Consider the following 23695-nt stretch of genomic DNA (forward strand, 5'->3'; position numbering starts at 1 on the left):
TAAGCCACCAAAAGGTGGAATTGTAATCAAAGAGAATCCTGCGATGGACGAACACAACTCGTTGTCTGAGCGCTCAAACGAGGAGGTTCCACAGCCAAATATAATGTCAGTTATGGTAACTGATGTGGATACAGGCGAAGACAGAATGGCAGAGCTCGAAAAAAAGGTTAATATGCTCATGAAGGCGGTTGAAGAGAGGGATTTTGAGATCGCATTGTTGAAGAATCACATTGAAAGTCGTGACGCTGCTGAATCAAGTCACACACACACTATAAAAAATGCTAACAAAGGGAAAGCGATCATGCAAGAAAGTCAACCACAAAATTCCACCTCGATCGCATCATTGTCTGTCCAACAGCTGCAAGAGATGATTGCAAACTCCATCAAAACTCAATACGGTGGACCTGCTCAAACATTCTCTTTATATTCTAAGCCATATACAAAAAGGATTGACAATATGAGAATGCCACATGGATACCAGCCACCCAAGTTTCAACAGTTCGATGGAAAGGGCAATCCAAAACAACATGTTGCTCATTTCATCGAAACTTGTGAAACTGCTGGTACACGAGGAGATTTGTTAGTCAAGCAGTTTGTTCGAACCCTCAAAGGAAACGCCTTCGACTGGTACACCGACTTGGAGCCTGAATCCATTGATAGTTGGGAGCAGCTTGAAAGAGACTTTCTCAACCGTTTCTACAGTACCCGACGTATTGTTAGCATGATAGAGTTAACTGCAACCAAGCAGCGAAAAGGTGAGCCAGTCATTGACTATATTAATCGCTGGAGAGCATTAAGCCTCGACTGCAAAGATAGATTAACCGAACTATCAGCTGTTGAAATGTGCACTCAAGGAATGCATTGGGGACTCCTGTACATCTTGCAGGGAATAAAACCCCGTACCTTTGAAGAGTTAGCAACCAGAGCTCATGATATGGAGCTAAGTATTGCTAATAGAGGAAACAATGATCTTTTAGTCCCAGAAGTTAGAAAAGAAAAGAAAGAAGTGAAGAGCACCCAGAAGGCATTGAAGGGTGTTACCAAGGAGGCTATGGTCGTCAGTACGACCCCTTTGAAGCTTGTCTCAAAGGAAAAGAAAATGGAAAAACGCCAAGACGAAGGCGAAAAAAGACGTCCAACATTAAAAGAAAGGCAAGAAAAAGTTTATCCTTTTCCAGACTCTGATTTACCTGACATGTTAGACCAACTACTGGAAAAACAACTCATTCAACTCCCCGAATGTAAACGACCTGCAGAAATGGGGAGAGTAAACGATCCCAATTACTGCAAATATCATCGGGTCATCAGCCATCCCGTTGAAAAATGTTTTGTGTTGAAGGAGTTGATTCTAAAGTTAGCTCTAGACAAAAAAATCGAGCTAGAACTTGATGATGTGGCGCAAACAAATCACGCCGCAGTAATCATACAGTCAGATAGTAGATTGTCTGCTATAGGGAGTCTAATCCAATTTGGATCGTTGGAGCCTGTTGTTATATATTCTTCACCGGAGGATTTACAAAATAACGACTTCCGGGCTGATGGTCCTAAGGAAGAAGAAAAACAAGTAGATAATGTTGAGGAGGGATGGACGCTGGTAACGCGTCGAAAGAAGCGCAAGCAAAGTTTTTCCCAAAAAGAATCTGGCGCGTACCGAACGTACAGGAGCAAGGGTAAGTCCCAGAGAAGAAACACAAGAAAGAACCCGAGAAAGTTTCTACCGATTATTGAAGAAAGTGAGGGGCTTTCTCGACCACGACGACCGATAATTCTAAAGGACTTCTTCCCTAAAAACTTTCCAATGGAAATAGTCTCGTGTCATACTACTAGTACGACGGAGGAGGACGCTTGTCCATCAAATGCGATGGAGGAGACACCCAAGCCAGAGGATTTACTTCCTTTAGGCATAAATGATTTGTTAACACTATCGCGAAAAGTTAAGGATACAATCATCGAGATATTAAAAAATGATGATGTCTCGACTATTGTTACATCACCAGCGATGACGTATGATTCCTCTTGTATGTCGATATCATTCAGTGATGAAGATTTGCTACTTGGGTCAAAGCTCCATAATAGACCTTTATATGTGTCAGGGTTTGTTCGGGAGCAAAAGCTCAATCAAATTCTCATAGATAATGGTTCCGCCGTCAACATTCTACCCAAGTCAACAATGAATCAATTAGGTATCTCAGTAGAAGAGTTATCAAATAGTAAACTGGTGATTCAAGGCTTTAATCAAGGAGCACAACGGGCAATAGGCACTGTTCGTTTGGAGGTCGTCATAGGGGATTTGCAGGCAAGCACAATATTCCATGTGATCGATTCGAGGACTACTTATAAAATGTTATTGGGACGTCCATGGATACATGAAAATGGAATAGTAACCTCCACGCTTCATCAATGCTTCAAATTTTATAAACAGGGAATTAAGAAGGTTGATGCTGACTCTAGGCCATTTACAAAAGCTGAGTCTCACTTTGCTGATGCAAAATTTTACACAAAAAGTGAAGACGTGAGTGAAATCATATCAACTGAAGTTCCAGTGACTAAGGGCACTTTTAAGAACGAGCAAGAAATGATCACAAGCAAGAAATCAAGTAAAGGGGATGCACTTAATAGTCAACAAATCGGTGAATTGACGACCGAAACTAAGTTAAGGGCGCCAGAAGCTGAAAAGATAGCAACCTTACAAAAGAAAGTCTCAAATCCCCCTGTTTTACGTTATATTCCTTTGTCCCGACGTAAGAAGGGAGAATCACCATTTACAGAATGTTCAAAAAACCTGACGGTCAAAAATACCGAGATATTAAAGGAAATTTTCACCGCGCCGCTTACCAAGATAGAGAAAGGAGAAGCGAAAAAAATTGAGAAAAAGGACTTACAAGCATACCTTCCAGAAAGACGAACAGTGGAGGGATTCGACCCAAAGGCATATAAGTTGATGGCAAAGGCGGGTTATGACTTTACAACTCGTACTGAGCTTAAAAGCGTGAAAATATTTGATGAAAGGCCTGAGCTTTCCCCTACTCAAAAGAAGCTTCAGAAACAAGGATATTCTATACCTAATTCCAGAGCTGGAATTGGATATCAGTCTTCTGAACCAGTCCGAATAACTGGTAAAGGAAAAGCAAAAGTTGCTAATACATGCCACATTACGGTTGAAGAAAGCAAAGATTCTCCAGAGGGCAAAAAAGTTAGAAGTCAAAGAAGTTCAGTTTTCGATCGCATTGCTTTTTCTGCTATACGTCCTTCAGTCTTCCAGAGGGTGAGTACATCGATAGCTAAAGACAGTAATCAAGTTTCAACCTGCAGCTCCACTCGACTTTCTGCCTTTCAAAGGCTAAACACAAGTGCAAAGAAAGTACGATCTATCAGCCCAACTCCGACCACAAGAAAATCTGCCTTCAAAAGGTTAAGCGTATCAGTAACAAGAGACCAAAAGAAAGCCTCCATGTCCGTCTCAAACAAATCTAGCCTAGTGACAGGAGACGAGGAAATTCGTAGTGCATTTCCATCAAGAATGAAAAGAAAGATGTTCGTCTCAGTAAATACAGAGGGTTCATTGAAAGTAAAGCGACATGATGTTGTTTTTACTCGACCTGAAGATAATGAACCGGAAGATGAACCAGATGTGGCAGGTTGTTACCATGTTACAATAGAAGAGACATCTGATCATGATATATTTGAAGAGGATGCCGAAGCAGCTCCGTTATCACTTGAGGATGGGGGTCAATCAACGATTGACGAGTTAAAAGAAGTCAATCTTGGTACGAAAGAAGAACCTCGTCCAACCTTCATAAGCACCCAACTTTCTGACAATGATGAAAATGAGTATGTAAACTTACTCAAAGCATATAAAGATGTCTTTGCATGGTCATACAAGGAAATGCCTGGGCTCGATCCAAAGGTGGCCGTTCATCGCTTAGCAATCAAACCAGAGCATCGGCCGGTCAAGCAAGCCCAACGACGATTTCGACCAGAACTCATTTCTCAAATCGAGGAAGAGGTAAATAAGCTCATTGAGGCTGGATTTATTCGAGAAGTCAAGTACCCAACATGGATAGCTAATATTGTTCCCGTAAGGAAGAAGAATGGCCAACTACGTGTTTGTGTCGATTTTCGCGACCTAAATAACGCATGCCCAAAAGATGACTTTCCTTTGCCTATCATGGAAATCATGATAGATGCAACTGCAGGGCATGAAGCTTTATCTTTCATGGATGGGTCGTCAGGATATAATCAGATTAGAATGGCTCTAGAGGACGAGGAGAAAACAGCATTCCGAACTCCAAAAGGTATATACTGTTATAAGGTAATGCCTTTCGGATTGAAAAATGCAGGTGCTACATATCAGCGCACTATGCAAAGGATCTTTGATGATATGTTGCATAAACACGTTGAATGTTATGTTGACGATCTCGTAGTCAAGTCCAAGAAGAAATGCGATCACTTGAAAGACCTAAAACTGGTACTTGATCGCCTCAGAAAATATCAACTAAGAATGAACCCTCTCAAGTGTGCATTTGGTGTAACTTCAGGGAAGTTTTTGGGATTTATAGTGAGACATCGCGGCATCGAAGTTGATCACTCAAAAATTGATGCTATCCAGAAGATGCCAAGTCCGAAGAACCTGCACGAATTGAGACGATTGCAAGGTCGCTTGGCTTACATTAGAAGGTTTATATCTAATCTTGCAGGTCGATGTCAACCATTCCAGAGACTAATGAGGAAGGATGCAGTCTTTGATTGGGACCAGTCATGCCAAAATGCATTTGATAGCATAAAGAAGTATCTACTCAACCCTCCGGTCTTAAGTGCGCCTGCAACTGGAAAACCATTAATATTGTATATTGCGGCTCAAGAGACTTCACTCGGGGCATTACTTGCACAAGAAAATGATAAGGGTAAGGAATGCGCACTCTACTATCTAAGTAGAACTCTGACAGGAGCTGAATTAAATTATTCTCCAATTGAAAAAATGTGTCTCGCCCTCTTCTTTGCAATAGATAAACTGAGACATTATATGCAAGCCTTCACTATACACTTGGTGGCAAAAGCTGATCCTGTCAAATATATATTATCAAGGCCAGTCATCTCGGGACGCCTCGCGAAGTGGGCTATTATACTCCAACAATACGACATTGTATATATCCCCCAAAAAGCAGTAAAGGGCCAAGCATTAGCAGATTTCCTGGCTGATCATCCAGTTCCATCAAATTGGAAGTTATGTGACGACTTACCTGATGAGGAAGTATTGTTTGTTGAAAGCATGGAGCCTTGGATCATGTTCTTTGATGGTGCGGCACGAAGAAGTGGAGCTGGTGTTGGCATTGTCTTCATTTCTCCTGAGAAACATATGTTGCCATATAGCTTCACACTCGGTGAATTGTGTTCAAATAATGTTGCCGAGTACCAAGCCTTCATTATCGGTCTCCAAATGGCTTCAGAATTTGGGATAAAGTGCATAGAAATATTCGGCGATTCGAAGTTAATCATAAATCAGCTCTCTTATCAGTATGAGGTAAAGCATCAAGACTTGAAGCCTTACTTTAGTTATGCTAGAAGATTGATGGACAGATTCGACAGCATAATATTGGAGCATATACCGAGATCAGAAAACAAGAAAGCTGATGCACTTGCAAATCTGGCCACTGCTTTAACAGTCTCGGAAGATATACCAATAAACATTTCCCTTTGCCAAAAATGGATTGTGCCGTCAATTGAAAGTCAATACGAAGAAGCTGATGTGATATCTGTATATGCAATTGATGAAGAAGATTGGCGCCAACCCATTATAGACTATTTGGAGCATGGAAAACTTCCCACCGATCCTCGACATAGAGCTGAAATACGTAGAAGAGCTGCGCGATTTATTTATTTCAAAGACACACTTTACAGACGCTCATATGAGGGACTTCTACTGCGATGCCTAGGAAAAGAGGAATCGACAAAGGCCTTAGAGGAAGCTCATTCAGGTATTTGTGGTGCCCACCAGTCTGGTCCAAAGCTCCAATATCAGTTGAAAAGAATGGGTTACTATTGGCCTACCATGATCCACGATTCGATGCATTTTGCGAAGCATTGTGAGGCTTGTCAATTCCATGCAAATTTTATACATCAGCCACCAGAACCGCTCCATCCAACAATAGCTTCATGGCCTTTTGAAGCTTGGGGACTCGACCTGGTTGGACCTATCACGCCTAAATCAACGGCTGGTCATTCTTACATCCTTGCAGGAACTGATTATTTTTCTAAATGGGCTGAAGCCGTGCCATTAAGAGAAGCAAAGAAGGAAAACATTGTAAATTTCGTTCAGACGCACATCATTTACAGATATGGTATTCCTCATCGCATCGTAACTGATAATGGAAGACAATTCGCTAACACTTTGATGGACAAGCTATGCGAAAAATTTAACTTCAAACAGTTCAAGTCTTCTATGTACAATGCTGCAGCAAATGGATTGGCAGAAGCATTCAACAAAACTTTGTGCAGTCTGCTTAAAAAGGTGGTCTCTAAGACAAAAAGAGATTGGCAAGAAAAGATTGGGGAAGCATTGTGGGCCTACAGAACTACCCATCGTACTCCTACGGGTGTTACACCCTATTCCTTAGTTTATGGCGTTGAAGCAGTACTCCCACTAGAAAGAGAAATTCCTTCCTTAAGAATGGCTATTCAAGAAGGGCTAACTACTGAAGACAATGCTAGATTACGCCTTGAAGAGTTGGAAGCACTTGACGAAAAGAGACTGGAAGCTCAACAAGCACTCGAATGTTATCAAGCACGAATGTCAAAAGCCTTTGACAAACAGGTAAGGCCCCGATCATTTCAAGTTGGTGACTTAGTGCTCGCAGTAAGAAGACCTATTATCACGACAAGGCATACGGGAAATAAGTTCACACCTAAATGGGACGGACCCTACATTGTCAAAGAAGTTTTCACGAATGGAGCATACAAAATCATTGATCAAGACGGATTACGAATTGGCCCAATCAACGGCAGATTTCTCAAGAAGTTTTATGCTTAATCCAGTTATGTAAACAAAAAAAAAATTATAATAATAAGTAAATAAATAAATTTTGAACTACGTCATGACTTGATCCCTATAGTATAAAAAGGGTACGTAGGCAGCTTAAAGTTCACTTTAAGTTCAGTCACATGTATTAAAAAAAAAAAGAGTCATGTTTCATTGTCTGCTCATATGAAAACATGGCAAAACAAATGTAAATGTGTATATATATATATATAAAAAATAAAAAAATAAAAAAATTCCGTCTGCATTATAATTCAAAAAAAAAAAAAAATCACATCTACAAGGTTTGCAGCAAAAGAAAAAGGGGGCAAAGGGGGGCATAAATCAAAGCCTCCACTTGAAGTTCTTGAATTCTTCTCGTGCAGCTTCCATGCTCTGGCGGACAGTAGCTAGTGCCTCAATCGCTTCCTCAGTAATAGCAGGGGTGCTTTCAAGGGTATTGACTTCATCCTGGAGCTTGGCAACTTCTAGTTCTTGTTGGTCTATGGCCTCCGCTTTTTCACAAGATAAGATCGACAGCTGTTCAGATTCAGCATTTATGCTCTGAAGTCTCCTCTCCAGTTCTTTCCTTTCTAAAGATAACTCTACGGTTCTTTCCTGAATAACTTTGGCATCTCCTCGTAATTGTTTCACCAAAGTCAAAGCTTCCTTGATGGCAGATGTCTTCTCATTTAATTGACGAGCTTTGTCCGTCGACGACAACTGTGCAGAATATGAAGATTGCACATCGTTAAAATTGTCTACCCTCTTAAGGTAACTATTTAGATACTCTTCAAGAGAAGTCAGGCCATCCGCATGAATCTTCTCAATCCCGGAGAGAACCGTCGCTATTTCTGGCCTAAGTCTAGGGATATATTCAAAAGGAGTTCGCATGATCTTATCTTGGATATCCTCCCACATACATAAGGCTGTTTTCTGAAAGAAATTTGAAACCACCTTTTCACCAACCCACTGAGAAGGTTCAGGGTTTCTCATAGTCTGTTTATTAGAAACGTCTAATGGTAATTCAGAAAACTTAAGGGGAGCATGTGCTGAGCTAACTTTTTGTAAAGATGCTTTAGGACAGGCACCTTCTTTGGATGAAGGGTTCTCAAGGTCTTTTCCCCCCACTGTCATCTTGCCTCGACGAATCTCCTCGAGAAGAGCAGATGGGCGTAAGGATTGTTCAGTCGGTTTATTGACGGGAGTTCTCGAGGTACCAACTTCCTCAAATGCTGAATCAACTGCGTGAGGTCCCGTCAAAGATTCATCACTGTCTGGCTCTATAAGTCCTTCAAGATGATCGTTTAATGGTGACTGCAAAAGTAAACAATTAATAAGTCACTTAGGAAGAAGATGAACAAAACAAAAAAAAAAAAAAAACGTTAGAAGGGAAAACGTGCAAACCAGTGGTGGAACATCAGGAACTTCCAAAGCACTTAAACCCCTTCCGTCGGGATGATCACCTGATACCTTCGCTTTCTTCAAAGGTCTCTTCCAATGACGATCACTTTTGCTGCTATCACTCTCATCTTTACGCTCCTTTACCTCCTCCTCAAGATTAGGAGCCATCGCCTCAACCAATCGAATTTCTTTACCACCTAGGTTGCTCCCTCGGTTCTTCGGTAGTCTAGGTTGTGAAGGGGGAGGAATGGCACTACTCACCAAATGGTGTCTGTTATCCTCAAAATAGGTCCCGTGCTTCGTAGTCCACCAGTCTGTAAATCGCTGAGTCACATGCTTGCAAGGCTCTAATGAACGGGCGGGCAAGTATAGCTCGGATAAAGTGTTACGCCTCGTACATATTCTCCAGTGATATAATATATTATCCAGCGTGATCGCAGGTGACATACCCCCTATATCATTAGGAAGGTCCTGGTAAAAACCAAACTGTCGTCCAAATCGATATGGACTGTATGATGTTATGATCCAGGTATTTTCGCAACGAGAGGACAAGTAGCAAGAACGCATGCTTACGAAATATGACGTTTGCAGAAACGATGAATCATGGGTATCAACCATGCGTTCATGTTTACTTCTGTTCTGGAGGCTAGCGTGCCACTGAATTCTCGCACCATTATGGATCAATTCGCGTGCCTCATATTCGCCAAAATAAATAGACCCGCCTTCGCCTGAAAAGTTAGTCATCTTGGGCCCTCGAACTTCCGTGGGAAGTGGATAATGTGTGCCAAAATAATGAGCTAACCAGCCATGGACGTAATGCATGGGAAAGTGAAAGTCCATGCGTCCTATCGGATTGGAGGCTTTGGTTATCAAACCTAGCCCATGGTATATGTTCGCCAAAACTGGAACTGCAAGACTATAAATAGTGCCAGCGGCCATTAGGCTTGCAACCCTAAACACTCCAGGACGAAGAAACGATCCTTTCTGAGGAAATACAAAAAGGCATAACCAGCAAGATAAGAAGGCAGCTAAATACGTTTCATCCTTCAAATCATCTCTGATCCCAAGTTCTGCGAATAACATGCTCTCCCTAGAAGACCACTCACGAGCTTGGATCTTCGAACCATCAGGGTTTTGAGTAGATTTGGAGCGCGACGCCTTCTTTTGCTTTCGCGTTGTTGGCTTATCATAGCTCTTAGATCCAAGATACCAGAATGAAATCCAAGAGCCAATAGTTACTTGAGAGTCATTCTTAGAAGAGGCCGAGCGATCATTCCTCTGCGTACAAACTATTGAGTAATACGCCTGGAAAAGATATTGACAGGTCGTCGGAAGACACTTCGTCTTATCCCGCGATGTGGAGGTCAATTCTTTAAAAGAAGGGATCCTTTCCTCGTAGAAATCTCCCTTAATGGGAAGACCCCCAAAGGACCATAAGTCCCACAAAGAAATGGATAACTCGCCTGCCATAGTATGAAGAGTATTAGTCGAAGGACACCATGCTTCACAAAATGCTCGAACAACATCACTGTTGCGGTCATAAGTGTATAAAGAAGCTGTTACGGCGCCATATAAACGAGTACTGTAAAGAAGTCGTGTATTTCGACCAACTACAAGCTCCAACCACTCCCAATAACAGTCAGTAAAGCAAAACTCTCCAGGGACCTTGGTCACAGTACCCCAACGTGTTTGGCCTTCAATTAAACGTTGTCCAAGAGTGAGAGCTCTACCAGAATTAGGAGCCTCATTGTGGATAGAAGATTGCAAGACCCATGCGCTTTTTCCCTCGGACAAGGGTACCTCCACGGATAACCTGGGAAGAACTGAGTTGTTGTCTAAGCGTGGCCAATGATCTGCAAAAGCGCCAGCCCACGGCTTCTCCACAATGAGACTAAGTCCATCTTCTCTGGGTTGATTTCTGTCAGAAAGTATTACGAGATGTCGAACTCCAGACAAGAATCGTTCCGTGAAGTAAACCATCGTCTGTAAAAGAAAATCATCACAAGCAAGTTAGTGTCGATGACATTGTCTTGGAACAAAGAGTATATGAAAACAAAGTCGACGAATCAATAGGGCGTCATGATAGAGTTGCATCGTCTATCACAAACAAACCCTAGGCGTCAAGAAAACAGCAGGGCGTCATGATAGAGTTGCATCGTCTACCATGAACAAACCCCAAGCGTCGAAGAATCAGTAGGGCGTCATGATAGAGTTGCATCGTCTATCACGAACAAACCCTAGGCGTCGAAGAAGCACCAGGGCGTCATGATAGAGTTGCATCGTCTATCACGAACAAACCCCAGGCGTCGAGGAATCAGTAGGGCGTCATGATAGAGTTGCATCGTCTATCACGAACAAACCCCAAGCGTCGAGGAATCAGTAGGGCGTCATGATAGAGTTGCATCGTCTATCACGAACAAACCCCAAGCGTCGAGGAATCAGTAGGGCGTCATGATAGAGTTGCATCGTCTATCACGAACAAACCCTAGGCATCGAGGAAACAGTAGGGCGTCATGATAGAGTTGCATCGTCTATCACGAACAAACCCCAAGCGTCGAGGGATCAGTAGGGCGTCATGATAGAGTTGCATCGTCTATCACGAACAAACCCCAGGCGTCGAGGAATCAGTAGGGCGTCATGATAGAGTTGCATCGTCTATCACGAACAAACCCCAGGCGTCGAGGGATCAGTAGGGCGTCATGATAGAGTTGCATCGTCTATCACGAACAAACCCTACGCATCGAGGAAACAGCAGGGCGTCATGATAGAGTTGCATCGTCTATCACGAACAAACCCCAAGCGTCGAGGAATCAGTAGGGCGTCATGATAGAGTTGCATCGTCTATCACGAACAAACCCCAAGCGTCGAGGAAGCAGCAGGGCGTCATGATAGAGTTGCATCGTCTATCACAAACAAACCCTAGGCGTCAAGGGATCAGTAGGGCGTCATGATAGAGTTGCATCGTCTATCACAAACAAACCCCAGGCGTCGAGGAATCAGTAGGGCGTCATGATAGAGTTGCATCGTCTATCACGAACAAACCCCAAGCGTCGAGGAAGCAGCAGGGCGTCATGATAGAGTTGCATCGTCTATCACAAACAAACCCTAGGCGTCAAGGGATCAGTAGGGCGTCATGATAGAGTTGCATCGTCTATCACGAACAAACCCCAGGCGTCGAGGAACCGGTAGGGCGTCATGATAGAGTTGCATCGTCTATCATGAACAAACCCCAAAAGTTGACATTCATAGAAGCAGCGCATCCAGGAGATCTAACTTCATATATACTTGCATGGGATCTCCATTTTTTTTTCTTTAAAAAAAAAAAAAAAGAAGAAGAAGAAAAAAAAAATTCGTTAATAGTAAACAAAAAAAATGGAACCAACCTTTGATAGAGCTCCTGGTTGGTGCAAACCTGAAAAAAAAAAATATAGGTAAGTTAGAAAAAAAAAAAAGAGAAAGAAAAAGAAGGGATTAACAAACAAACAAATAAATAAATGAAAAGTCTTTCTTTTAGAAAAGGGTAAATATATATATATATATATATATATATATATATATATAGAAAACAAAGAAACAAAAAGATAAAAAATAAAAAATAAAAAGAATTATAAGTAAATAAATAATAGACTAAAAAAAAATGGCGAACAAAATGGAAAGTTAACAAAAAGGGAAGAAACTAATTTTAAAACAATAATGATAATAATAGCAATAAACATTTATGAAAAATAAAAAGTAAAAAAAAAAAAAAAAAAAAAAAAGAGAGAGAGAAGAAAGAGATTAAAAAAAAAGGGTTGAAAAAAAAAAAGGGGGGAATTTTTCTTTTAGAAATTATAAAAAAAAAAAAGAAAGAAAAAAAATACGTACAAAAAGAAAAAGAAAAAGAAAATTATAAATAGATACTTATTAAAATAAAATAAAATTAAAAAAAAAAAAAAAAAAAAAAAAAAAGAAGAAAGAAACACCTAGTCTGCCGCGCCCCCCCCCCCCCCCCCCCTCTTTTCTCTTTCTTTTCTCCTTCTCTTTTCTCTGCTACTTCTCCCTTTTTCTTCTTCTTCTTTTTTTCTCTCTTTCTTTCCCCTTTTCCATTTTTCTTTTTTTTTTCTTCCTTCTCCTCTACATCTCTGCACCTCTTCTTCTTCTTCCTTTCTTTTTTTTTCTTCTTCTTTCTTTCGCCGCTGACTAACAGAGGACAGCCGGCGGAATTAAAAAAAAAAAAAAAAAAAAAAAAAAACCAAAAAAAAAATCAACAATAAAAAAAAAAAAATGAAACAAAGAAAAACCTTTTTCTTCTTCCTCCCTCTTTGACAATAAATGATGTGAATGTTGTGCCTCTTTGCACCATAGCCTCACGTATTTATAGGGACTAAAAATAAATCATATCTAGGATTGTTGAGATTTAACATTTAAATTGTTGAGATTTAACATTTAAATTGTTGAGATTTAACATTTAAATTGGTGAGATTTAACATTTAAATGGTTGAGATCTTCATCTAAAACATTTAAATTGTTGAGATCTTTATCTAAATCTTAAAAAAAAAAAGTTTTCTTTTAAATCTTGGAGAAGTTTGAGATTTTATTTATTTATTTATCTTTTTCTTTTTTTTCCCTTCCGTTTTCTGGAAAATATGTATCTATATATTCTATACAAATAATAATAATTCAAAAGAGGAAGATATATACATATATATATTAAATTAAAAAAAAAAAAAAAAAAAAAAAGAAGAAGAAGAAAGATTGTCATTCATATACACATTTTTATCTTTCTTATTTTTATTATTATTATTATTATTATTATTATTATTATTTTTCTTTCTTCTCTTTTCTTCTAAATATGTAGAAAATATAATAAAATAAATAAATAAATAAGTACTAATTTTACCATCCCATTTCTCTTTTACACAAAAAAAAAAAAAAATAACATTAGAGTCAATAATAATAATAAACAACTTACATCCATAAATTGACAATATTCCAATTTTATTACTTTTAAGCGTCAATTTTCCAATTACAATTTAAAAATAATGATAATAATAAATTAATTAATTAAATTTTACGTAGTGTTTTAATCACTCATATCCAAATGCATAGTGATTAATTTGACATTTTTTTATGGGAGCCAAAATCAAGAACAAATCGCTTGTATTTTTGATCTCAGATTATTGTTTTCGAAATTCATCCACTCATGCAGGTGTACGAATCTCGAAAAGGGGCATTTGTTGAGCAATAAATTTTGGCCAATAAATTCTGCCACGTCATCACAATAAATATTGTGATAATCATAATTTGATTGGGTTTGGATAATGAAGCTTTCTTGTACCTGATCTAATTAAGCCCTAAATATAAATTAGGGTAAGAAATAATGGACCAAGCCCGTCAAACAATTGGGCCCGGACACGAACCCAACAAGCAAATGGGCCCAAGCCCAGAGTGTCAGGTGGGCTCAAGCCCAAGCCCAATAAGCAAATGGGCTAAGCCTAAGTCCAACAGGCAAATAGGCCCAAGCCTAACAAACAAACAGGCCCAAGCCCACTTAAAGCCCATAAAATTTCTCTATAAATAGAGACATCTACCATTCATTTGGGGGGACCTTTGATTGAAGAGAAGAATCGAAGCTCTGAAGAATTGAAGACAAAAACTTCTGAAGACTCTCAAGACGCGCAAGTTATCATCAACCTCAAAATCAACCTTCTGAAAGATCGAAGACTTGGAAGATCAAACTTTCCTTGAATTCCAGAACATTGAAGCTTGAATTGACTTGTAGTTACGACTTCTTGAAGATCAAAGACCACGAAGTTTTAAACTTTACTTTTTGTATTCGAGAGAAAGAATCAAAGGAGTAAATATTAGAGATTGTATCCACAATACATAAATCAATACAAAGTTCGATTCCACGAATTAAATTTCTCCTGAAATCTCGTGTGAACACATACATATTAAAATCGATTATTAAATCTATCAATATCGTCTCTATGAAATAAAATTGTATCATACTTTATAAATATTTTGATTAATTTTAATATTTATAATAACTTTTCATTGACAAATATATTTTATAAAATTTGATATATTAAATTTTTCTAATATTTATTTTAGAAATTTTAAAAGATAAATGTTCTATTCACAAATAATGATAGTAGTTATTATGCTGAATATATAAGAGAATATACAAGTATTTTATCTTAAGAAAAAATGTCAAAAGAAGTATAATTCAATTGTGCGCATAAGCGATTTAGAAGTTTGAACTTCAAATTCAAATCCCTATATTGATTGTATCGAGAAAAATCGAACTTTTAAATATTTGTTGATTTCAACTTCAAGTAATTTTTCACTTTAATATAAACAAAGATTAACAACATGTTATTTCGTAATATTCCATTTTTTTATATTTTATTTTTCTTCTCACAATGTAAGTAGGGATCTAATTTTACATTTGAAATTATACTGCTATCTTGACTAAGTTGTGTTCATTTTGACCGTTATTCTACTTTTTCGTTTCCTCCCTTCCCAAACTCCATCTCTTATTCACTTATTTATTTTCATTTAGCTTAAAGTTTTTTTTTTTTAATACAACATGAGGAAAAATAATTTGTGACCAAATAGAACCAAATCGATACATGTAGCTAATTAAACTATTTTTGTAGCAACAAAAATAAGAATAAGAATATACTTAAAGAGCAAGAGAATAAAGTATAAGGAAATCCACATGCTCATTCACTTATTTTGACTTCCCAACCATAGCTTCCAAAGAATTAAAAAGATAAGATATCGTATCTTTAGATTTATAATATTCCATTCCCCGTTGTAATGAAAAGAAAATAATAACAGTAATTTCAAGATACAATTTGCAAAACATATAAATACCGCCCAAGCTCCCCCATTCTTAACGACTTATCCATCACAAACCGCCATTTTTTCCGGCGACCAGAATGGCAACGGCAAGGCCAGGAACCTCCCGACTCCGGCTTCCCTTCACTCCCAATGTTGACGAAAGAGACGAAAACGAAGCCTACATTCTTCGCCTCCAACTTCCTGGTTCAAACTCTCCCCTTCTTTCTTTTTTGTTTTTCCGATTCTCATTTGATCGGTTTTCTTTTCTTTTTTTTTTCTTGGTTTTCAGAATTCAAGAGGCAGCAAGTTACGGTTAGGGTTGAAGAAGGGAAGCGAGTGGTGAAGGTCACCGGGGAACGGCAGGCAGGGGACAATCAATGGTTCCGATTTGATGAAACTTTCCCAATTCCTGAAATTTGCCTAATCGACAAAATTTCTGTTCAATTAAAGAATGGAGTTCTCTCCATTAGAATGATCAAACAAACCACCGGGCCGGTGCCGGCGCCTCCACGGCCCAAACATAACGAGCAATTAACCCTACAAAAGGGGAGAGAAGAAATCTCGGCGGTGGCGGCGGTGGCTGTAAATGATTCAGTTAAAGGAGACTCCGGCAAGGCGAAAACGACATTGGATCAGAAAATTAGTAGCGCGGAGAAGAAAGAAATTGAAAATAAAAAAGTAGAAAAGAGGAAGGATTTGAAAACAAAGGATGTGGGTAAGATTAAAAATGAAGAAACCACCATGATCAGCACCGGGACTCCATTTCCGGGAGTGACAAGTGTCGGAAGGTTGTCGTTACCGGCAATGGTAAGTCTAGCGGCGGCCATTGTGATTGCAGTGGTGGCAAATTTCATATATCTTTTTCTCCTTTAATGAGTAACAAAGCTGGGTGGGAAATTATTTAAATTAAAAAAAATGACTGAAAAATTTTACAAAATATTCCAACATGAACATTTTTATTTATTTTACTATATTTAAAACTAGTTGTTGTATAAGTATTTTGTAAACTTAGATCTATGGAGAGTTAATATGACATAATTTTTTTAAAAAAATTTATAATGGTAGAACTCACTCTTAAATATTGTTTAATTCACAGATTTCAGCCTGAAATTTCAAACATATATTTAATCATCCATTTTATTTAATTTAGATTTAATATATTTCAAATTATCAGGAAGCTTGTGAAAAGTAAAATATTCCACAGAAAATTTATACTTCATACAAGGTATAAGGAATTTTGTGTTTAAGTGGTTTTGTTATGTAAAATGGAAATAGTTTGTGAATTGTTTTTATTTTTGAAAAAGCTTATTTCAATTAATATATTTATGAAATTTTTTATGGATAAAAAAATTGAAACTATTTATATAATATAATAAAATATATATATATATAAACTAACTATAGAGAATTCAATAGATTTTGCTACATTTTATAAATATTTTTAATATTTTGTCATATTCGAAAATGTCGATTTTGTTATCTATTTAATATAAAATTCTTTTACTAATTGATAGTATTCTAATTAATTCCCCTTCATTTTCGTTCTTAATTTTTATGAATTTTTATCTATTTTTTTATTAATAGTTTTAAGAATTTTTCAAAAAAAAAAAAAAAAAAAGCTTTTTAAAAACATGTTTTTTGTTTTTACAATTTAGTTAAGAATTTAATTATGATATTAAAGAAAGATCTAAATCATGGTAAAATCTGAAAGAAAAAAAGATTAACTTAAAAAAATAAAATAATTACCAAATGAACTTTATCAAATCGACGAGTCTTTTTTTTTTCCTTAATACAACAAATACAAATTAAGAAATCAAGCATTCAATCTCTATATCTAGAGATGGTATCAACGACACCAAGCCAAACTCCCTTCGGCAGCCAGCTTGTTCTTTATAGGTTTCTCTTGATTTCATAGTAACCAATACACTGAAGCAACCAAGAATACATATTTCTCCATAGATAAATGATCAAAAAGCTTGAACGAGAGGAGAACTTTACTTAATTAGCAAACCTCCGGAGAAAGGGATATCAGTATAAGGCAACCAAGTATCTCCCATAGTGAAATTATAGACAGTAAAATTCATAGCTTGTGTAAGATTCATCAAGCTAAATCCAGGCCAATTCACTCTCAAACTTGTATTAGCTCCAGGTCCATAATTCTCATACTCTCCATAGTACAATGTCTCCAATCCAACTGTTCCATTCCATTCCAACCACCCAACTGGGCTTATCAAATCCCCAATATAAGATTGCATATACACTGTCCTCGAGTACTGCTTCCACGGCCGACCAAGATAGTTTGTCGTTGTTGTATTCGAATCCATTACCCAGTCGGGCGCAGCCTTGATGGTGCAGTTGTGGATTGAGATGCCTGTGTTTTGGTTCGGATCGGTTCGACCCTGTGCGGTGAAGGCGTTTTTTTGGTTGGGGAGTGGCTTTCTTGCATAGAGATTGCATTGCTGGAAAACTGCAGCTGCATTGCCAAAAATGAAATCAACAGTTCCATAAATATCACATTCTCTATAGAATTGTCTTAGGGAATGTACATAAAGAGTGTCTTGATATCCTTCAAAACTACAGCGGTAGAATGTTGAGAGATCTGCACTGTTTCTTAATGCTACTGCTTGGTGCTTTTCTGGTCCTGCTGTGTTCCTGAATGTCACATCTATTGCAACAAATCCATCCCCACAAACAGCTGCAAAATACAAATATTTAAACGACCTATAAAAATACCTTTCAACTTTGCTTATAAACCTTTCGAAGTAGAAATTTGTTAGAATGTTGAACAGAAATTGAAAAGGAGTGACAGAACGGAAATTAGAAACCGTCATAAGATAAAATAAGAATTGCAATAAATTGATTATGTCAAAATATGTCCACACCATTCAAATTGCATGGCTGTTCTTTTATTTAAAATTACTCGTATTTGTTCAGAAATTGTCATATTATCCTTTGACATTTCGTAAATGTTTCAAAACTATTACTAAAGTTGAAATCCATTAGAATGTTGGATGAAAATTGGGATTTGAAATAATGTGACAGTGACCAATTAGAACAAAAATTGACACTATCATATCGTTATAGGCATTTGTATATCGTTTCAATTCCAAATTTTCATCCAAAATTTCAACGAAATTCTACTTCAAGAGTAATATTGCAATGTTTTGAAAAACAAAGAGCAAAGTTTGTGATGAGATGACTTTTATGTCTCTTTAGAAAAAAGTAAAAGTGAGTGAAATCAAGATTAGACGGTAGTATTGAATTTGTGATCTACTTACTGAAGGTAGAAGAATTATAAGTTGTCCACCCATCAACGACGTTATGGTTCCCGGTGATGATGGTTCGGTTAATGCCGTCTCCAATAAGCATTATATTGGTTTTGAATTTGGGGACGACGACGTATTCTTCATAGTATCCTTCCCTGACATAGATGACAAAGTAGCCATCTTGAGGCATTGAATTGTTGGGAGCAAATGCAATTGCATCTCCAATTGATGTGAAGTTGTCAGCACCAGTTGAGCTAACAACCACAGTGTTGTTTATCAAAATTCCTGAGCTGCCTAAATCAGTTAACAAACGCTTCCTTCCTGAGCACTTTGTGGAGTGGTTGTTGCATGGTTCCATTTTATGTAGTCCCTGATTCAACTTTAAATTTTAAGATAACTGTAGCATAAACTAAGTTTATCAGAAAATTTAAATTGAAATCAACTCTAAAATCAGTAATTAATTCATACTAAAAAAACTGTGGCAGGCTCATCAAAGAAGAAATTAGGTACCATTCTTAGCAGAAATGGATAGCAAAAAGAAAAAGAAATCTATAGTTGGAAGAAGTGATTATAAACTTCAAAAATAAAAACCAAAAACCATATACAAGCTACAAATTTATCAAATTTCAATAACTCGAATTGTTAAAAAGAATAATGTTTGGTCGCAAAGTCAACTTAACTAAACCAATTAATTGACATAACTTTTCATTTTGAAAGCAGAAGGTTTGATCTTCATCCTCACAATTGTTGTACTAAAAGAATGTTTGGTCAAACACTAAAGCATATAGTCTATAAACTCAATTCTACTGCCCACTGATATTACAAAGTTAATTAGGGGTGAGCATCGGTTGGTTGGTTTTGACCATACCAGCACTGAATCGACTATCGTCAATTTAGTAAATATTCAAACCGACATCGACTGTAAAAGAGTACGAACCAAATATTGATTAGGCAATTGGTCAGTTTGAGTCGATTTCAGCCTAATTAAAATATATCTAGAATGTTGTTGGATTGGATTTTTCCAAACCGACATCAACCGAACTTCTCCTTATCTCCGACCAATCAAATAGTTTTAGTCAATTTTTCAATCTATTAAACTCAAGCCTTCATTAACCAACAACATATTAAATAATTAAAAAAAATTATGAGTTCATCGACGAACTCAAAATATATATCAAGTAAAAATAAAAATAATATATAAACATATTAAAAGTAGGAATATTTTTGGGAAAAGAATCCACATCTCAATTTGTAACATGCATTTGAGAAATTCTCTACATGGGAATCCTACACTGCCGTCCCCACTAAAATCTCTCTCGTGATACCATCAACAAGAATCTTACGAACTTATTTCACGTAGTTTAATAAAAAGAATTAATAATTATTTTCTTAAAAATAATAAAAAATAAAATACTTAATCTTTTATAAATTGGGAATTTGTAGTATTAAGGATAAGGTTGAAGATGCCTCTGCAGTCACAGGAACTTTCCCTGTTTATTTATCCTAATATTCCAATTAACAAGTGATCACCATTAATTAAATGCCGATTAACTTAAATTTTTTCATAATTTTTTATGTTATATTATACTCCACCCCACTTGCCATAATTTTCCTCCACACCTTCTCAAAATAAAAAACTATCTCCACATCTAAATTATATCAGTTGAAGGATGATAGGGATAATAATAAAATTGGTAAAATATTTACGGTATACAACATAATCTTAAATTCAATCGATGATAAATATTGATAAGCTTTTACCCATTTCTATATATGATATTATTATTAATAGAAGAAAAAATTTATTATATTTTATAAATATTTTGATACATAATACAAAATTTTTATAGTCCACAAATTCTAAAGGTTTTGCATTTCAAAAAACTTCTTTATTTATATATATATATATATATATATATAAATAATATACTCATAGACTTTAATTAATATTTAATAAGTACATTTAATACAATTCTAAACTTGTAACCTTGAATTAATAATTCTTTAAACTTCATAATTTGTTTCACAAATCTAATTTAACCGGTGAAACTAAAAGTTGAAGACTATATTTTTTAAAATTAAAATATGAAAAGAAAAATAGCAAAATTATCAAATTTTCTTTAATTTATTTAAGTTTTTTATATATTTTGTACAAAATATGTATTCATAACAATTCTCTTTAAAAAAATATATATTAATTATGATATTGAAAGTTAAAGTAATTCGTTTGTAAATGTTACCTGAACATTTAAGAATTTATTAAATACTTTTTATTTTTAGGATAATAATTCGACCATTACTTACAATTAAATACATGCTCGATTGTTTTTTCAATTAAAACAAATTTTAGTTATATATTAAAGCTCATGTCTATTTGATCCTAAATTTTCAAAAGTATATAACTAGAGTTTGAATATCAAGTTTTAACGTTCGATGAGTATTTAACAAAACAAACTTAAACTTTAAGGAAAATTCAAAATTTTATGTCGGATTAAATCCTAAATTTGTAATTTTGTCTCTTAATTTGAAAATAAGATAATATAAAATAATAATAACAATAATCTCTCAATTATGATACTTACTTGTACCATCAAATTTTAAGAAATTAGATTTTCAAATGATAAAATTTGAACACTCAAATATATAAAATTATATAAATTTAAATATCTGAATTCAGTGATCGTATAACTTTTTTTAAAATTATTTCAAATCATTAAACTTCAGGAAAAAAAAATTATAAATATAACAAAATATTATAATCTATCCAATGATATTTTGATATATTTTGTAAATATTATAGTTTATTTTGTTAGGTTTAAACATAACTCTAAATTTTTATGCTCAAACAGTTAAAAATTTAATGATAAAATTGCAACCGTCCTTCTGATTTAAAAGGTGGATTTGGCAATTAGTCTGAAATATATATATATAATACTAATTAAAAAAAAGGTCTAAATTAGTGGCTTAGGTCCAAACAAAATTTTTCTTTCCCCCAATTATTTAATGCATAGAATAAAGCAAATGCAATGTTTCGTGTAACCGAACGAACAGACAAACAGAAACCAAACAGCAACGGCAACCCATTATTCAATCAATCGTACCTTGATCAGCGTGTTCAATGCCTCTCTGCTCCGCCCACCCCCCGGAACCCCTCCGTTTCCGCCTCCCTTCTCCCGACGCTTCTTCCACCGCCGCGACATAGCGTTCGAGACCAATCCCAACGACACACTGTACAGCTCTCCAGCGCTCAAAAGCGGTGCCGATAGCGCCTTCCCCAAACTACTCCTCGATTCCACCAATCCGTCGACGCAAGTCTGGCCGTTCGTCACGATCGCGCTCAAAGTACTCTCAACCCGCTCCACCAGTTCCTCATCGACTCCCTCTGCCGCTTCCAATACCCTCTCAATCGACCGAAGAAATTCCACATTCAAATCGGAGAGCTCTCTGCAGTCACTCAGAGCGCCGGCCTCTCGCCGATTCAGCCTCGAATCGCGTCCTCGGTCGAGACAGTCGCCGATTACTGTCGACATTTTGATCGCTTGTTTGATACATTGCTTGACGGAAAATTTTCCGTAGCCGTATGGATCGGAAGGGGAGAAGCGTATAGAGGAGAGAATGGAGCGGCAGAGCTTAGGGTAGAGAGTGGATTTACAGAGGGCGGTAGAGGACGGAGGAGAGACGGAAGCTCCGGCGAAGTTGAGAGAGAGAAGGAGAAGGAAAATGAATGGAAGTGAGTTCATGGTTTTGTAAACTCGGAAGTGACTCAGTGAGTGAAGAAGTAGAGAGGGTTTATATAGAGGGCGGGAGAATAAGTGCGGAAATCGGAAATTAGGCGAAATTAGTCGGAAGGCGGATGTAGACAAAAACGTCTGAGGTCTAATTTCATTAAATTTTAATAAACCGTCCATGTGGATATAAATTTTTAGAAAAATCATCAAAATTTCGAGTCAACCGATCAAAATCAACTAGAAGATGGGTCGAAGATAAAGGCCTACTTGATTTGTATCAAGAAAAATATAAAAATGTAACATTTTTAATGTTCTAAAGGATTATCACTATTGGATTGGATTATGGAGAAAGGTTTATCATAATCGAAAGAGTTATCACACTAATACTCAATAATCCAATCCTTCTCCCAAATAACCCCTAAAGGTTTAAATAGACCTAAATCAATCAGTTGATTGATTGACGATCGATTTATACTCATTTGTGGTTGTGGTTGGGATTGTTTAAAACATTTACTATATCGATCGTGATATTTGGTTTAAAAATCGACTTCGACCAGTTAATAATCATCTTCATATCTATCATTGATGGACATGACTCGATATCATCATAAATTCTGAAAATTTGTTGTTTTTCTAAATATTTTCAACTATTCCGTCATTTAAAATGATATTTAAATTTATGAATAAACCTTTTAAAATAAATCGAAGGTCTTTTAAAACAATTTTTAAAAAAATAGCAAAATGATAAAGCTCTTTTAAAATATAACCAAACTCATTAAAATTTCTAGAGTTTATTTAAGTTTTATTTTTAAATATATTTTGTAAATATATTTAATATTTTTCTAACCATAACAAATTTCATTGTCTTTTTACTATGTGAAAAATACCTATTATTTTGATGATTCATTAATTTTGAAGTTTTGACACAAATTAAATAATGTGACAAGAAGTGAATGGAAATGAAATGATTTTAATTTATGACTAAAACCAATTTCAGCATATATATATATATATATATATATATATATATAATTCCAAAGTATTGAAAAAGGTTAATGTTAAAGTGGGAAGTAAAGAACAAAACTTACCACAATTACCCACCGACGCTACCCTCCAATCTACTTAGTATTTACATTTCTAATTTTAATTGAACAGATTATATATATATATTAACATCCTAAACATCTCGAAACCTTTAATTTTGAAGTTGATCGTATCACTACGATATGAAATAAAATAAAAATTTGACTTGTTAATGTGTTTTTTACGAAGAATAAACATTTATCCTTAGTTTTACCATTATCATTAATTTCTATGCTAATAAATATTTGCATGCAAAGACACTTATAACATTATTTATTAATAATGTAAACTATGCATTTTGAAGGCAATAACTTTTTATAAAGTCAATTTGTTGCATTGATATTTGTATTTTATCGACGTGATAATAGTTTAAT

At 36.1% G+C, this 23695-nt stretch overlaps 3 protein-coding genes across 3 annotated transcripts; 1 reads left to right on the forward strand and 2 right to left on the reverse strand.

The window, feature by feature from the left end:
• Nucleotides 1-7143: 7143 nt before the first annotated feature.
• On the reverse strand, nt 7144-9241 carry LOC127151408 (uncharacterized). The gene is made up of 2 exons (XM_051091043.1): nt 8420-9241; nt 7144-8329 (listed from the first exon to the last, which is right to left on the reverse strand). Exons 1-2 carry the CDS (start codon nt 9236-9238, stop codon nt 7358-7360), a joined length of 1791 nt encoding a protein of 596 aa, XP_050947000.1. The 5' UTR covers nt 9239-9241; the 3' UTR covers nt 7144-7357.
• Nucleotides 9242-15342: 6101 nt separating this feature from the next.
• LOC103489563 (inactive protein RESTRICTED TEV MOVEMENT 2) lies at nt 15343-16117 on the forward strand. The gene is made up of 2 exons (XM_008448793.2): nt 15343-15448; nt 15534-16117. The coding sequence occupies exons 1-2, from the start codon at nt 15343-15345 to the stop codon at nt 16115-16117; spliced, it is 690 nt and encodes a 229-aa protein (XP_008447015.2).
• Nucleotides 16118-16978: 861 nt separating this feature from the next.
• Nucleotides 16979-22277, reverse strand: LOC103489353 (probable pectinesterase/pectinesterase inhibitor 25). The gene is made up of 3 exons (XM_008448492.3): nt 21612-22277; nt 18523-18880; nt 16979-17939 (listed from the first exon to the last, which is right to left on the reverse strand). The coding sequence occupies exons 1-3, from the start codon at nt 22248-22250 to the stop codon at nt 17239-17241; spliced, it is 1698 nt and encodes a 565-aa protein (XP_008446714.2). The 5' UTR covers nt 22251-22277; the 3' UTR covers nt 16979-17238.
• Between the last annotated feature and the right edge of the window lie 1418 nt (nt 22278-23695).

This window comes from Cucumis melo, chromosome 10, assembly GCF_025177605.1.
Source record: "Cucumis melo cultivar AY chromosome 10, USDA_Cmelo_AY_1.0, whole genome shotgun sequence".
Taxonomy (NCBI): domain Eukaryota; kingdom Viridiplantae; phylum Streptophyta; class Magnoliopsida; order Cucurbitales; family Cucurbitaceae; genus Cucumis; species Cucumis melo.

Excerpts from the sequence above, each read along its gene's own strand:
- LOC127151408 (XM_051091043.1), bottom strand. The coding sequence starts at position 9,238 with ATGCATTACGTCCATGGCTGGTTAGCTCATTATTTTGGCACACATTAT. Across the intron at positions 8,330-8,419 it reads TTCCTGATGTTCCACCACTG|TCACCATTAAACGATCATCT; the intron begins GTTTGCACGTTT and ends TTACTTTTGCAG.
- LOC103489563 (XM_008448793.2), top strand. The coding sequence starts at position 15,343 with ATGGCAACGGCAAGGCCAGGAACCTCCCGACTCCGGCTTCCCTTCACT. Across the intron at positions 15,449-15,533 it reads TCTTCGCCTCCAACTTCCTG|AATTCAAGAGGCAGCAAGTT; the intron begins GTTCAAACTCTC and ends CTTGGTTTTCAG.
- LOC103489353 (XM_008448492.3), bottom strand. The coding sequence starts at position 22,250 with ATGAACTCACTTCCATTCATTTTCCTTCTCCTTCTCTCTCTCAACTTC. Across the intron at positions 18,881-21,611 it reads CATTGAACACGCTGATCAAG|GGACTACATAAAATGGAACC; the intron begins GTACGATTGATT and ends AAGTTGAATCAG. Across the intron at positions 17,940-18,522 it reads TTATAATTCTTCTACCTTCA|CTGTTTGTGGGGATGGATTT; the intron begins GTAAGTAGATCA and ends TGTATTTTGCAG.